The 17,143-nt window shown below is 43.6% G+C and overlaps 1 protein-coding gene across 4 annotated transcripts in view; it reads left to right on the top strand.

The window, feature by feature from the left end:
* The first annotated feature begins 829 nt into the window (after positions 1-829).
* The window catches only part of fermt2 (FERM domain containing kindlin 2), a 36,607-nt gene continuing 20,293 nt past the window's right edge, over positions 830-17,143 (top strand). For 2 of the 4 annotated variants that reach the window (XM_086127275.1, XM_086127274.1), the window contains exons 1-3: positions 830-1,075; positions 2,053-2,217; positions 16,349-16,582. In XM_086127275.1, coding sequence (XP_085983401.1) covers positions 2,061-2,217; positions 16,349-16,582 — 391 coding nt within the window. In that variant the 5' untranslated portion in view covers positions 830-1,075; positions 2,053-2,060. Of the gene's footprint in view, positions 1,076-2,052; positions 2,218-10,257; positions 10,376-16,348; positions 16,583-17,143 lie in introns of those variants that run through there. The other 2 variants (XM_086127276.1, XM_086127277.1) reach the window with 2 other exon arrangements.

Here is a 17,143-nt window from a genome sequence, read left to right as displayed (position 1 = left end):
TCTTTCATTTCTTTGTCTTGCCTACCTTAAGCTTCCATCCTTCATCATTCCTTTTACTGTATTTCCATCCACCCGTCCTATCTTCTTCCCTCCCTTCTCTCCTTTATTCATACTTCCATCCTCCCTTCATAAATTTCCATTATTCCTTGCTTTCATCCATCCCTCTGGCCTATTTTCCTCGTTTCCTTTGCCCATTTTGCCTCCTTCACTCCTTAGTCCTTGTCATTTTCTGCCTTATATTGCTCTCCTTCCCATACTACCCTTTCTTTTCTTCTTCCTTCCAGCCTTCCTTTGTCTCTGCTTCTGCCCCATCCTTTCAATCCATCCTTCTTTCATATCAACCTATTCCCATCTTTCCTTTCTGACCATTCTTGTTTCTATCATTCCCCATCAATTTTTAAATTATTCCTATCTTTCATTTCCGCCCTTCTGGGCTTTCTCTTTTTCCATCCCCTTCTTTGACTTCCTCTCCTCTTCCTTCATGTGTACTTGACATTCTTCCTCCCATCCTTCGTCCTTGCATCCTATGTTCGAAATTGCTTCCGCCTCCATTTCTCTGTTCTTCCGTGTATTACATCCTTTTGTAAAACACCTTGATTCCCTATGTCCTTCTCTACCTTCGTCCCTCATTCCTCTTTCATATTTTGCTTCCTTCCCTCTAACTTTCTTTCAAACCATCCTTGATTTTCACCCTCGTTCCACTTTTCCTTCTTTCCTACATTCCTTCCTTCCTCTTGCATGTCAGCCAATTTAAAAAGTGCCTCCCTGCTTTCATACGGGAGCACGGTGGCACCGAGAGAGAGAGAGAGAGGAAGAGAGAGATTGGAGCAGTGACGTGATCCTTTGCTGAAAAGAGGAGGATTGAGAGGGGACGGCTGGACTCCATTAGGACCAAGTCTGCTGGAAAAGTGCTTGGGAATACTCCACTACTTCTTCTAGGGCGACTCGTCGGGATTTTTTTCCTCTCATTTTGGATCGTCTTTCCCCTCCCCAAAACTCATCCCGCATGTTATAAAGAAGGACAAAAAGCAGCTTTGTATCGTGTCGTCGAGCGTTTGAGTGTCTTTTTGTGAAGGTGAGTGTTGTATCCAGTTTACTTTCGGAGTTCGGGCGTACAATGCTGCTTTTTAAATCCTAGCCTTTAGCCGTTAGCATCTAACTTTGCGACGCGCTCATGTCAGCCATTTCGCTGCTGTTTTAAATACTTATTGTGCGTTTGAAGGGCAGTACGACGCTTACACAATGAAACATAGGCTACGTACGTGGACGTGTGTCGTGTACAGTGCGAGACCGTTACTTTCCAACAGGTGAATCACTTCCGCAGGTAACAAGCTCCTGGAAAGGGATCCGGGGTAACACCCGGGGACCCACCCACTCAACCCGGGAGAGACTCTCCTTTTTCGGCCACGTTTAGCCCGGCGTAGCCCCCCCATCCCCTCTCCTGGACTGGACCGGCTCGCTTTGAGAATTGACAGATGGGCTCATTTGCTTTTTTTTCACGAATCCACAACAGGGCGCGTCTAAAACCACCACAAGTTCGCAAATTCGTTTTAAAAAGCGATATTAATTCATTTTTGTTGCTGTTTATACTTTTTTCCGCTTGTTTTAATGTCGACCTAGCATGGAGGCAGTAGCATCGGCTCAATAAAACAAACATTAAGAGTGAAAATGTGCCCTCTCTGGCTAATTTCTATTTTAAATGTATACAAAACGTGTTTAGGTATCAAATTATATATATGTATGTTGATGTTCGTAAGTGGACTGATGCTAAATTGAGCAACATTTTACCATTTCAAATGCAAAGTATAATGGGTAAGGCCCATGTCACGTTTGACCCAAACAGTGCGTAAGGGTTGAAAGGATGCTATTGCATGGAGATGTTCATGTCATGTTTATTACTCTCATCTGTGTAGATTCTTAGTCATCCAGGTCATGCTAATCTACAAAACTTGAATTGATGCAGCTGCGCTACTCTTCACCATTAATCCAAATTTTTTTTCCGGTCAAATCTTAAGTCTCTTACTGTAGTTTGTGTGTTAATTTTTTTTGGAGGAACAAGAATGGCGCTGGACGGAATCCGGATGCCTGACGGCTGCTATGCCGATGGGACGTGGGAGCTGAAGATGCACGTGACCGACCTCCACCGGGACGTTTCGCTAAGGGTCACCGGCGAGATCCACATCGGCGGGGTCATGCTCAAGCTGGTGGAGAAACTAGGTGAGCCATGGCAATGCGTCATAAAAACGGTCAAGCGCAGTCTTGGAGTGTACATGTGCTACACCATTCAAACTGTTCATGTGACGTTCGCAAGCTGAGCCCTGATTGGCCTTGAGCTACTTTGACATCATTTTCAGTCGACAGCAAGTGGACGGATGGCCACCTCTTGAGATGGATTAAAAACTGGTTGATTTTGGTTCCACAAACGCAACAATAATCAGTATACCATGTTTAGACTAGTCTGAGCACATAGAACATATTAGTGTAAAGAAAATGTTTGACTGCAAGTCAAAGTGTTTAACAACTCTAATTGAAGCAGATAAAAAAGTCTTTCATATGAATTAATGGTTAATTTGCCTTTATTTTAGTCTAACATATAAGACCAGACATAAGATTTATGGATATCTCATATTATTGTAATACAAATTAATGTGTTTCTCGTATTTGTAAAAACTAAAATAAAAAATGAATGACTTATTAAGTCGCAATCCAATTTTTCAAAATCGTTCATCCCTGCCCACCTTCTTGCCCAACAGCAATAAATAACAAAGGCAAAGTCATAGGAAATAATCCACAAACATCAGTGGCTCAAGCAAGAAAGAACACAGTTGTGCAACAGTGGTACTCTGTTGCAGCTAGTTGAACAGCGCATTGTTTCACAAGGAACACAGAGAAAAGAGCTGTTTTTTAATGTCATGTTGTTATTTATTTATTTTTGCGGGGTAGGAGGGGCGTGACAGTGTATCATGTGTGGAAGACTGCCTGCCGGAATGCCCGACATTCCTGCAAGGCTGCACTAGGCTTTTATTCCCAGCCCACGCTCCCGCTTTTAGCTCTCCTGTCCTGGACCGCCTCATGATTTAGGCCTTTGTTCACTGTGCACGTCTTTAGCTGGTCGATGAAGTGTGTTGAGGTGGTTTGTTTTCCATTCATCATTTAACCTAAGATAACTTCCTTAGCATTCTAATCCCTGCTCAGACCGCTGATTTCTGTGGTTTGTGTTCCACAGTCTCCACTTTATTGGAGCACTCCCATTCCTTGTTGTGCTGAATCTTCTTTCGGGTAAAATGAGTTTGCTTATGGAGAGAAGTAAGGTGACCCTAGTTTGCTTTGTTTGCCACCATCATTGTTGGTGTAGTCTTATGCTCCGCAGTCTCCATTTCACTGCATAATTTTTTTTCACTGCCCACAGTCTCCTCTCAGATAAAGTTGGTCTCCTTATGTCAAGAAGTAAATACGGAAAACCTTTGTTCTTATCGGTTGTCGTGTTATGGTACACAGTCTCACTTCTCTGCAGCACCCCGTTTTCCCACTGCCCGCAATCTCCTCTCAGATAAAATGGGCAATACATTCTGAAATGCAATCTTGTCAAACTTTGTTCTGCTCTGTTGTTGTACTATTCGCCACAACCTCCATTTTGGTGAAATTTTCTCTTTTTGTCTATGCCCTTAATCTCCTTTTGCATAGAATTAGTGTCCTTATGGTGAGAACTAAATTCATCCTAACTGTGTTTTCCTCATTTTTGTTCTGGATTTCCACAGTCTCCACTTTGGTGCATCACTCTCTTTTCTCAGTGCCCATAATCTCCTCTTGGAGTCTCTTTATATTGAAGAGAAATACAGTTGACCCACTGTCTGCTCCATCGTTGTAGTTTTGTACCCCACAGTCACTCCTTTTACTCGGTACCCATAATCTCCTCTGGAATAAAAGTAGTGGAGAAGGCATACTTCGTTCATTGCGTATGTTCATTTTTAAACCAAATACGCCTGATGCTCAGTCCATGTTGTGAACATTCACATCCAAATGTCGTACATGTTCAGCACATCCACCCGGCAATGTGTTGACAAATGCAGCTGTCCTTATAAAATGCGTTTCTCGCCGGTAGCCGTGCACGTGTTAGCGCACGTGAGCACGCCCACGTGATTGGCCAGACGCTTGCTCGCCTACTCGCCTGCTTCAGTCAGTCAACTCTTCCTCTCCGGTCGTCCGGGGTGTACTATTGCAGGCTCAGATGGCCTTCGATAATGGATTAAATAGACAAATGCCAGAAAGGCACTCAACTATTGATCACAGCTGTACTTCCACCACCCCCCCACGGTAACCCTTATTTAAAGCCAGCCTCTCGTAATGCTTTCGCCCTTCTGTCAGTTCCCTTGTTTTCTGATAAAGTGCTGCCCGTGCCTATAAAAGACAACACAAATATTGCACAAACATTTGCGGGCGGGAGATTTTATAAAATTTCCTGGTGCTTTCACCAAACGACCAGGTTCATGTATCAATACCAGGGTTATTGGCTCCTATCGAGCGCATTTGGCTGGCAAAACAGTATTAACAGTATTGCAGCTGAGTGTAGGATCGGGTCGGGTGGGGGGTTGGCGGGCGAGAGGGGTGACGCACGAAGTAACAATGGGGCGGGGTCAGAGAGAGGGACCTCGTCAGCCACACTACTACTAGAATTCCATAAAAGTCTTGGATGCAGCAGGAAATGACTTCCAGGGTCTGGCATGCTGTTTCCTATGCCGCTGCCGTCACTGCTATATTCTCCACTCCCTCCCTCAAGAGAACCCCCCCGATCACTACTTTTTCCAACCCTGGTGATATAACATCTGGTATGGATGGACAAATAGTTGAAATCTTTGGACTAAGTATTTGGGACATTCTCACTGAAACTGAGACCCTTGCCCCAGGTGACCCTGTTCAGGATTTCAGATTCACCCATTCATACACGGAGCTTTTTGTGATCAAAGACGCTATTGTCACTGTTCAACAAAAGCATGAATCTTCAAATGTTGGGTTGTCATTTAAACCAAAACAGGTTTTGTAAGAATGTGCCTCCACATGTTCTCTCTTCTTTTTTTTTTTTTAATCTAAAACATATACATTTTTAGGGGCGAGAAGCAAAAAACGTATTTGCTTTTTCTTAACACCAAAAAGCATGCATCTCCACATTTTCAATGATTTAAAAAAAAAAATCCAAAACACAACTTTTTTTTTAAATTTAAAAAATGCACTTGAATATACTCGATATTTGTTGCAGTCCAACTCCAGATTTTATTTTAGGGGGAATCTAAAAAAAATGAAACCAAAATTTAGAGGTTACGTGTTTGTTGTTGTTGCGCCGTGATGGTGAAAAGAGAAAAAAAATGTTGTTTTGACTGATTACAACTATGTTAACGCTTATTTTTTATAAATGGGTAGAAGTTAGTGAGCGCCTTGACCAACCATGGCAATGATAAAAAAAAAAAGTAAAAACATAGAAAAATGAATCGTGCGTTAGAATCCATTCTGAGGTGATACCTAGGCTGCGTTCTGGCTGCTCAGCTGTTCCATAAATAAAAGTTGAGCAAACACAAAATCTTCTGTGACTGATCGTTTATGTAGTTTTTTTTCCCGTGCAGGGGGAGCCTTGAAAGTCAGCCGACCGTTCAACCACGGAGAACATTACTCGCACATCTTGGGTGCTTTTAAACATTTACATTAGTCATCAATCTTCTCATCTGTTTTTTTTTTCTTTCCCCCCCCCCCCCCCCCCCAACACAAATATGAAAAGAATTCCACGTGTGCTGCAAAGTGTCAGCCACCTAAAAACGGCAAGGGGCTCCGGAATCGCGTCCGGACTGCCCAAAAAGGCAACATCGCTAGCCAGGTTGAGTGCTTGTTTATTTTGCTCATCCACACATCTCTTAATCTTCTTGTGGACTCGCTCAGAAGGAGTCCACTTCTTCTAAATTTGGTGTCCTGCTCGGAACTTTGTCAATTTTTCATTTTGGCTTTCCAACAATTGGAGGGCAAGTTTTGTGAGGAAACAGATGTGATACACCACAGGATGTCAAACTTCCTCTGGGCTTTTATACGCACCTTATTTTCACCCTCTGCAGCTTGACCGATTCCCGCTCTTCTGTCACATTTCGCTTTTATTTTTAGGTTTTAACGCTAGTCCTTTAGCTTGGAACACGTCTTGGGAAAATATAACCTTGATCACTTGACTCAACCATGACATCATTCTCAAAGTGTAGAGTCACATCGTCGGTGCTAGCAAGGATCTGACTTTTATGAATTGCAAAGAAGCCCGGGGATCATCCTGCTCCCTAATCTCCCTGACAGGAAGTAGTTAGCCTAAATAGCGGTCCTGCCCAGGCCAGCGCTTTCCTGTCTCACTTGCAAGATGCTGCAGGGCAGTGATTGTGCCATTCTCTGCTCATATGCTGACTATGGACTTCCAGCATACAATAAATCGACCACATGTGCAGCAAAATATTGATAATGTGATGTATTTTATGGCATTCACTTGCAATACAATATCGTATTGGTGCTTTGACGAATTGAACCTGTTACCTGGCGTGATTGTCAGTGTTCACCGCAAAGCCAAACGACGAGTGATATTACGATGCATGTGCTATCGTGAGGTATGGTAGATGTTTTTGTCCCAATTTATCCGTTATCCCACAATCGCTGATAGCTACATCGATGGATGGTTTTCTTCCACTGTATCGTGTCTATCGTACAAATGACGTATCGTGATATTATTGCTATCGTTGGCAAAATGTCATCTGCTATATTGAGGGTTCAGTAGTTACATAAATATTGTGATGCTTCAAATCGATGGCAATGGCGTCATCTGCAAAATATTGTGGCATGACACCATTTTCATGAGCTACCTAAAAGAAATCGTCATGTCTTGTATAAGATTTTCCAATATGTAATGGTTATCGCATAATCGCAGTCGTCAATATTATTGGTATCGTTGCGTTTTGTGTAGTTACCTAAGGTAGATATCGTCATGTCTCGCACGTGATGGATATCGCACACTCGCTGTTTCTTGGTATTCGTGGTCTCATTGGACAAGTATTGCAACATCAACTTTTAGGTTTCCATGAGTTTGTGAGGGTTGAGTGATTTATGGACTACGTTCTTCTATTTATTGTGATAGTATTATCATTGGCAAAGTATCGTGAGATTGTATCATCTTGGATTCCAATGCTTTCTTTCCCTTCCCTTTTCCTTCAGTGGTTTATGCGACACAAGGCATCCAACCATCGTTTGAGGACATTTTAGAACCTCGGGTATTGTTGTCGCAACACCGCACACCTGAGTCTCAATGCAGTAAACCGATATGGCGCTTTTTGTTAAGGTTCTACTGTCATTGCACAATGAGGAGACAAACCGAAGGTCTTGTTTTTCCATCCCCAAGGCACCTTTTTTGACGACACTGATTTAATGTTGCTTACTTTTGCTGGGTGTACATTGTTTGATTTAAAACCTGAAATTATTTTTCTTTGGAGTGCCCATTTTCTCTACACTTCCAATAAATACAATCCAATGTGTTTTCGTTCTTTTATGAGATCTCACTGCCATCCTTAACTGTCATAGAGTAAAAACGAATAAGGAGGCCTGCTGTTAGAATGAAACGTAAAAACAAAGCGTGTCCATATTTTCATGGACCTAGGTCTGCAGTTTATCATATGATTTTAACGCCCTTGTCACTCTTCCTTGACACTCATGGTTATAAATAAGAAACAGGGCAAAATGCCCCGCTGTTGCTATCTTGTGGCGTAGTTTCTCCACGTCAAATTTTTGCTCTCAACACAAGTCAAAGAAATGACCAAGGCTTGAAACTCAAACAACTCATGTCGGGGCACTACACCTTCATAGCATCCATGCTTAGTTTAATGGTTCAGTCCAGGCGGGTCTGCAACTCATGGTCGTCCCCGGGGGCCCCATCATGCATATTGCATATCTTGCTCAATTTGTCTGAGTCCCCTCTTCGCTTTCTTGGTAATGTTATTATTCCTCAAGGTCCCTAAATGTATCAAGCTGCATCAGGGTGATGCAAAGCACGGGAGCGCACCTCTGTTTGGATGAAGACTCGAATGGACACAAACTACCTGTCTCTGAGGTTTACACTAATAGCCATCTGGGCTCTAATGCATCAACGCTAGCGTGGCTGTACTCGTGTACTTTTTGTCTTGCACTGCCAGCTTGCATTCTGCCTTCAGCTTCTAAAATGTTCCACGTACTGATAGAGCAGCTATTTTAAACAGCCAAAGTTAGTGTTCTCTAACTATTCTGTGTATGGTTACTTTCGACTGGATACCCTCCCTGAGCCTGGAACTGTTAGTGACAAGACAGTCAATATTAAACCGTCGTAATGTCCCCTGGCATCTTCTAGTTCACTCGTGACCTTCTGAGATCATTGATTTGAAGAGTACAAAGTACGTTCCTGTCAAAAGTTCACAAGCCTAATTGACTTTTTGACTAGATTTTATGCTGGCTAAAAAGCCTTGAATAGCTTTCGGCCGGTAAGGTTTGTGCTGCACGCTAGAATCTATTCTTGAGAAAATATAAACATGCTGCTCTTCCTCTTAAACTATTCAAAACCAACAATTGAATTCATTCAGTGTTGCGTTAATAATTGACAAACCTCGACACTGAATTTTGCATACGGCCACGACATTTCGGGAGAGTTTGTACAACAAATGTCAGGTTTTAAAGCTGACTTGACTTGACTATTGGAAGAAAACATCTATGAGACACGATATCGCTGTGATTCGATGCTCATGGTAAGAAATTTCATCTGTGCTGTATGTTACACATACAGTACATTTGACAATAAAGTTTATCCAATCCAATCCATGTTGGAAATCTTGAGCGACAGACTTGCAACCCGGATTTTTGCATAAAGTTGCCCTGAAATTTCTGGTCGTATCGCCAATTGTACGACTCAAGGAGCATCATATATTTTCGAGCTACCACTGTATCTGTGTGCATAGAACCATGCCAAGTTAGGTTGACACAAAGCACAGGAGCTGCCAGTCGCCGACAGCCGTGCACTTCAGTTGTGGATGAGTGCTTCCAAAAAAAAAAGAAAGTTTTCCCTCAGAATGAAAGAGGGAACACACAACCCAAAGCTCAACGGATGACATCACTGACAAGAAACGGACGAAAAGTTTGGCAGTGTGGAGTTATTTTGGTGTTGTAATGTTAGGCAGGAAAGGAAGAAGTAGCGTGCACTGCAAATTATGCCTTAGTGCACATTCACACAAAGACAGATGATGCCACCAAGCTTTTTTTTTTTTTTGTCGTCTCCACCTGAAGCAGTGGCCACCCGATAGAGTCCACAAAGGGCTTGTGCAACAGACCTTGAAGTTGGCTTTCTCCTGTGCCATGCCCTATGATGCAACACAGATATCAGAAATACAGTAGCCTACTGTATCGCAGAAGATACGCGACCAGTAAACACTGTAGAAAATAAGAGACTCAATTGTATGAAATATTGAACCCTCTTTCCGGCCTCCCTGGGCGGAATTTTGGAATTGGAAAACATTGTGACACAGTTGTTTAATGTTCCAATGCCACGTTCAACTTTTGACAGAAAAAAAATTGACATACCGGTACTTAACTCATTCACTCCCAATGACGTTTTTAAACGTCTTTTCAGACTTGGTCTAGAATTGGCTGGTACTGAATGAGTTAAGTAAAAAAACAAACAAAAAAAAAACTATCTTTAGAGTAACAGGGAACATTCAAGTTTGGAAAAAAAAAATATACAGTATATATATATAAAACACAAATATATTTTTTTTGTGATATTAGTCCACGTTTTAAAGTAGAACATTTAAAAATCCATGTATAAAATACATTCACATTTTTCTGGTATCCATATCAGATTAGTTGAATCTTTGCTGTAAAAATGACAAGTCAGGGGAACCAGTTTTGCCGCCCCCCCCCCCCCCCCCCCCGGGCTCGTGTTTTGTATCTCTTCAATCAGCCATGCTAATCTTGTGTTTGTGTTGTGAGGTGCAGATGTTGTCATCACCTGTCTGTCTTTTATCACAGCTTTTGCATTCATGTTGACGATCTGGCCTGATTGTGAAACGGAGGGCCATTTGCGTTCTGTTTTAAATGTTCACCAACGTTGCCTTTCCACCAACAAGAGGCTTGAATTCAGGCAAACAAAACCCGCAGATGACCCCCATGTTGTGTATGCAAACAAAGTTGTTGTCCAGCGGCGCCGCACTGGAGTCGCTATAAAAGCCGCAGGACGAACCTCGCCCTCTTCGTTGTGGTTTCATCATCTGAAAATGCTGAACTTTGCCATCGTGCCCCACCAGGCCCCTTCCCCCATAACCGGCACACCTTTGGAACAGCATCGCAGACGGTAAAAGATTACACTGTGCGTGTTTGTTTGTGCAAGGGTGCAAACACTGTGACTGGCAACATGTGTCAAACACTTATCTGTCAATGTCACGAGTCTTGTGTTTTGCATGCGGGCTCAGCTGATTGCCAGCTGCTGTTTCTTTATTTTCTGCTTCTCTGTTGAAACCACACTAGACATCTACTATCTCAAATATTTGCATTTTGCTGTTGCAAGACAGTTTAGATGGAAGAACTGAGCCCTTTGTTGTAATTTAAACAAAATACATTTGAACCAACCACCTCGGGTTGAAGAAATTAAATTTCTTCGCAATAGGAAATAATAAGAAGCCTGGCTTGTCATTTTTAAAAATTTACAGATTCACCACTTTGGCTAATTTGTAGAGCTGTCCCAATCCAATCGACATGATTGGAATTCGGGGTCGATCGTGCACTTTTCAGTTCATCGGCATTGGCTAAAAAAGATCAGATGCTTAACATTTTCATTTGCAAAGTCAAGAATACCATTTTAGGTTTTGCTTGATTATAATCACTGCTGTTTTACAGTCGTGTAAAAGGGTTTCATATGATCATAGATTTATTAAAAAAGGAAAAACAAAAATATAATTGAGATCATTTGTATGTGGTCTTTTTCTTCTTCATTGAATTCCATTGCATAGGTATTGGGACGGAACTGCGTATCGTCAGCTACTCAAAATCAAGTGGCTTGGACTCGGATGCAAAAAAAACAAACAAACAAAAAAAATCCCGACTAATTTGTTGACAAACACCACCAGAAGCTGTCACGGGACAAGTTGTTAAATTTGATAACCGATGAATTATTTGAAGGCTTACCACTGAAAAATGACTGCTTTCCTTTTGTCAGTTAACCCATTGGAGGTTTTTGATCATCTAATTACAATCCTGCCCCCCCAACCCCGAAGGAAAAAAAATAATGAAAATAGCTAGTTCGTGTTCTGGTCTGTCCTCTTATTGATCTGCTTCCATTTTTTTTTTCCATGTCCTTTTCATTTTCTCCTCCATCCATCTCTTCAGTATCCCCTCCCCCAAGGCCTCCATCAGCATCAATGCTTACTGAACATCAGTATAGCGACTGCCTAAAAGGAGCAACATTTCCCGCATTATCCTTCGGAACAATGTATTCCTCTACTGATCTGATATCCCTGAATCGGTGTTAAGCAGCGTTGCTGACTGCGGGAGCCAGAGAAGCGGTCCCGGTTGGAACGCGTCAAATAAAAACGAATCACTTTGTCATAATGAAAGGATTAATTTAGCTCGCGAAAGCGTGGCCACGTACAAACAAACGCACGTCTAATGCATTTAATGGACGCATAAGAACACGGCACACGCATTCAATCTTTGGCTCATCTTTCCCGTCCTGTTGAGGTCATAAAAAAACAGCGACTTTGCTTTTTGCTTCCCCTGCCCGTGTCTTTCAAGGCACAAACCCATCACTCCAACGAGGGGCTCGCCGGTCCACGTTTGGTGCACCCAATTACTTAGCCCCCTCAACCAGCCCCCTCCCGCTTCTCCTCCGGGCGCATTACGTCAGGTTTGGCAGGATGTATTTTTAACTTGGATGGGCCATTGGCGCTCCCTGTTCCCTTGCGTGGGGATTAAGTTACCGCCTTGTTGCAAAAAGAACGCATCCCGGAACCCCCACCATGCCTCGACAACGAGGTGCTTGTCCTGTTGGGGAATTGAACTGAAACCTCCTTAACACAAGTGTCTGCAAAGTGGTCGGAGCCAAGTGAAGCTTTCACTCCGACGCTGCATTGTGAATCGGTAGGAAAATCCTTGTCGACTAGAGTGAGCCGCAGTTTCCAACATTGCCACGTTGGAGCTGTAATAGTACAACCAAAATATTTACGGTCAACACCCATATCTTCGCCGTTCCGTATCCTCTAATTCTCAGTTGCTTTGTTTTAAAACCGATCCTCAGTTATTTGCTGAAAAACACACCTTATCGCTGTTCTTATGCTCAGGCTCTAACGGTTTTGCTTTGGCGCGATCTGTTGACATTTTTGTGCTGAAGTGAGTTGAGGATCTTCATTTCAGACAAAACTACACTTTTGCAGCCATAGTGTCGCATCTGAAGCCAATTAAAACTCATTCAGTACCACCCAATTCTAGACCCAGTCTGAAAAGACATTTAATAACGTCTTTGGGAGTGAATGAGTTAAAGTACGGAATAAGCTTATGAGAACGCGATAGCAGGGCTTGGTCTCCATTCCTTGCAAATAGCGGGGGATCACTCTCAGCGGGATATGAGCACAATTATTGCACAATCAGATAATCAGATGACGTCAGCATCGGCGCCTGGCGCTTTCAACATGACATGGGCAGAAGGCGACAATGTATCACATGAAATGTATGAAGACTAATGTGGAACGACAAGAATGTTGTGATTTTTCTCTGCCCTTTTCAGGGCTTCAGAGCAGCGGATGTCGCTCACATTTGTCAACTGCGGGTGTGTGAAGCCCTTTAGGACGCTTGTGATTAAGGGCTATAAAAATACACTTGAGGGTTACTGAACCATCTTTCACACAGAGACATCACGGAATTACCACAGCATAGTCCAGCGACGTGGTCTATGCCCGCAATGTTTGCGGTTTCATACCGCGAACATTACCGCATCCCGAAAATCAAATGATTGGATGTTGTCTGGCGGGTAGAAAATTGTTAAACGTTTGACAAAACGGGGCAGGAAAAGTGAGCCTCGCAGATGAGAAGGATTTGTCCCTTTGGGGTCCGGGTGGATGCTGGAACACGCAGGAGACAGTCTCCAGCCTCTGTTATGGCTCTGATGCAACCTCAGATGGTGAAAAATTCCTCGGTCGACTTCTTCTCCGTTCTCCTGTCTACAGACAGCGTGGAAGGGGCATAATGTGCATTCATGGCTCCCAACCATCAGCGCCGTGGTTTAGGTAGCCTGCATATATGAGGGCTTAGATTTCCGGATCTCTATAGAATTTGGTCTGCGGCGAAGAGTGAACGGATAAGTGCTAACGTTGCTGTCAGACACCAGAAATTATATGCTTGTTATAGAGAAAACTCTTTTGAAAATACATTGGACTATTTTCAGTTCCCAACCAACCCCCTGTCTTGTCTTTTTTTTTTTTTTTTTTTTTTTTTTTTGGCTAGCTGCTGAAGTATGGAGAAGCCTGTTGTGAAGCCATCAATTTTTCCACCTTTTATCCATGTGATTGCCGTTAATACAGAACCGCAACATAGAATTGTGGTACGAAGATGTCCCAGTGTGCTGGATTTTGTCTGAAATTTTATGTGGATCAATGCCGGATTTTCCACTGGGACGTTTTTACAAATCTGTGTGTCGGGAACAGGCTTCAGTTGCCTTCAATGTGTTCCTTCTTTGTCCCGAAAGTCCCAGCCCACCGGAGAAGCCCTCCCGTCTAACTAGAGCCACTGTTAGGACTTTAAAACAGCAATTGTGCAAGGTCTACGTGTGAAGTAGGCTTCAGTTTCCCTCTGTGCGTTCCTTCTGGCCTTCGACAGTCCGTGCCCACTCGACAAAAACTTCCTGTCTGCTATTACGGCTCTGACGCAGTAATTGGTCAGTGTCTCTGTGTAAAATATTAACTTAGCCTGAAACGGAAGAAAGCCTTTCAGTCTTCTGAGATCTTCTGTCACAATTTTACCGGTTCCATCCAGTCCCAACCCATCCTGAGAACCGGACCAAATCTTCCTGTCCTCTTCCTACTGTTAAAGTTCATATCCGACATCTTCGTAGATCTGTTGCGGCTTGGATACCCAAATTTTGCGGGAGATCTGTGAAAGCAGATTATGGTAGCAACAAAGCAATGGTGCACAGCTGAGGCATCAGGAAGCGGTGATGACACCCAGACCCCATGCCGCCAGTAATGCACACAATGTCCCCTCTCAAAGAAAGCTTTGGAATGTTTTCACTCCGCGACCAAGTGTTTGCAGCGTAAACAGTGTGGAAGCAACTGCTTCACAAACAATCGCCCCCTCGCATCACTCCCCCGGTTGGGCCCCAGCATCATGACAATCTGCATCGAGAGGCTTGTGGCCAGTCAGTCGCCTGTTGCATTTTCTTCGCCGTCCTAATCACCTTTGTAATCTCTTCCTTGACCCGGTTCGCTTCGCCTGGCATCACAGCGGTCTTGTTTCCTGATTCTAAACAGCCAATCTGTTGCTTTACCCCCCCCCCCCCAATCCATTTCATTCAGCCCTTTTTAGATGGCATCGGCAGGAGGGCGTCAACAGTTCATACGGACGCCCCTTTCAAGGGTTTAGGTTTCCATGGCATTCAGTCACTTTCACGATCAGCGTAATATTTTCCTTTTTCGAAGGGGACAGAAGCAATGAGTCAGTCATTGCTATTTATGGCGGAAAAAAAACAACAACACACACAGTCAATGAGAGCTTTCCATTTTGTCCTCATGCTGCAGTCATGCCGATGTGACATTCGGTGTCACATTTGGCTCATGTGTTGAACCTTGAATGGTATTCAGTTCTGTGGAGAGACTGTGATCGGACCAATTAAGTCATTTATTTGAGCGACTATGACATGCAAAACATTCACGATTGCAATCGTTAGGATTACATTTGACATCTGGTACCATTTCGTTGCCTTAAATGGTCTTTTTGCTTCACCCCGCCACCCCCCTTTCGGTTTGGTGCATTATTTTTTGCTTTAACGACACATCTCCGTTCAGAGCCTTAAAGACACATGCACTGTCTCAATATAGTATGTCAGCTAAACTGATAAAAGGATGATATAATAAACGGACGTCTGCATCCGAACGGTGACTCAGCGAGCAAAGGGAAAAAGCCGCGGGGAGACTGCGTATGGGCTGACAGTGTCTAAAGACTAGGCAATAAGGCACCACTTACTGAATGATGCTGAGGGAATCTGGAAATTATAATTATTAAGCTATCCTTTCAAGAATTTGTGTTTTTCAAGGAGTTCAATCAGTTCTCAATGCAATAGCGGAGAGTCGAGTTGATGTTGGAAACGGAACCTTGAGCAGCCAAAACAGCTGCTTTGAATTTCCTCCAAATCGCCAAAAGTCGTCACTCTCCACACATGGTACACAATGAAGAGCAGGGCAACCTTGTCATCACGTCGAGTGGCCGTCGGGCAGCAGCCTGAAAGCAACTCTGGCTTTTGGGTTGGTTGTCCCTGTTTTCCGGCGATCACAGCGTGACGTTGCAACATAGCGCAAGGTATGACGCTGATATCCCCTCCGGGCTACGCAAGCGCTAGCTTTCACACATTCGCCGGTCTCCTCCGTCACACTTTGACGGAACAAATAACTCTTTGGAAGACCCCCCCCCCCCCCCGCCCCACATATGATCTTCTACCCAGAAGGGACATTTGGTTGACACTTTGGACCAATGCCTGCAGTGTCATTGATGTATGCATTAAACCGCATGAAAGGAATGACATTGGAACCTCCAAAGTCTAACATACTCCATTGTGTGATGCCGGTCAATCCCAATTCTTTTGGGAATTAACAGAAATTAAAATGTCATTCTTCTCCCTGGTCAGCAGACGGTAGCCCCACTTCATAAAATTATAATTGTGTCATTCATTTGCTCATTGCGATGCATTTAGTGATTAAAGGGCTCTTCTGGAAACTTTGAAAACGACATCTTTGTTTTCTCGTGCAAAAATTGACAAATGATATAATTTGGTAGGAAAAAAAATTAAACTATAATTGTGAAACCTACTTTAGCCACATTGTAGCCAGAGGACTTGAATGGACTAAAAATGGCCACGATGGAGCCTAAAGGCACAAAATAAAAATGAAATTCTGCATACGTTGAAAGAGCTGAACTCGAACCATATAAAAATCAGGTTTCATTGCATTAGCATCCAGTAAAGCGTTTCAAAATAAAGAGGATGGTAAGTCGGCAGAGGTGACGAGCTTTCACGGCTCCTCCAGTGGTTTTGTACGTTTTCATGCTAACGTTGCATTCCCGCCAACAGACGTGAAGAAGGACTGGTCGGACCACGCGCTGTGGTGGGAGAAGAAGAAGACGTGGCTGTTGAAGACCCACTGGACGCTGGACAAGTACGGCATCCAGGCCGACGCCCGGCTGCTCTTCACACCGCAGCACAAGCTCCTGCGCCTACAGCTACCCAACATGAAGCACATGAAGGTCAAAGTCAACTTCTCCGACCGCGTCTTCAAAGCCGTCTCTGACATCTGCAAGACCTTCAGTAAGTGGATCAGTATCATTTATTTCCCCCGCCTCAATATTACGGAATCTCACGCGTTGTTCCCCCAATTCCTCCCCACTCATGTTTACCCAACATGCTCTGCCAACCGGTAGCGCACTGTTTTCTCTCGACTCATGTTCTTGGAAGCCGGGCTCCATTTTGTCTTGTCTTCTATTTGGTAAACAGACATTATCATTTTTGGCTTGGAACACAGCAAGTGGAAATCATGCAATATCAAACGCCCGCTCACTAGGATTATTCCCAAAGACAGGGGAGTTGAGAGGGCGGATGATGTCACGCGGTTGGATGTCTGGATAGGTTCTCGTGGACAAACATGCTGCTTTCGACACGGCAGGACAAGAGAAGTCAATTCAATGTCAGGTGTGACACTTCACACCCTTATCAGGGTACTACTGAAAACCTTTTAGGCCTATACACCCCCCCCCTCCCTCCCGGTAACAAGCGAGTGAATTTCTCCTTTACTTGTACTTTTCACACTTGTTTCTTCTTTTTGCATTGTAATAAAACACTTGCACTGTAAGATGATGCAACCGCGAGGAC

The sequence above is a fragment of the Hippocampus guttulatus genome, chromosome 13 (assembly GCF_054856545.1).
Source record: "Hippocampus guttulatus isolate MCC_2025c chromosome 13, RoL_Hgut_1.0, whole genome shotgun sequence".
NCBI lineage: Eukaryota > Metazoa > Chordata > Actinopteri > Syngnathiformes > Syngnathidae > Hippocampus > Hippocampus guttulatus.
Note: the sequence above shows the minus strand (reverse complement) of the source record. Positions and strands in the feature narration are given on the sequence as shown.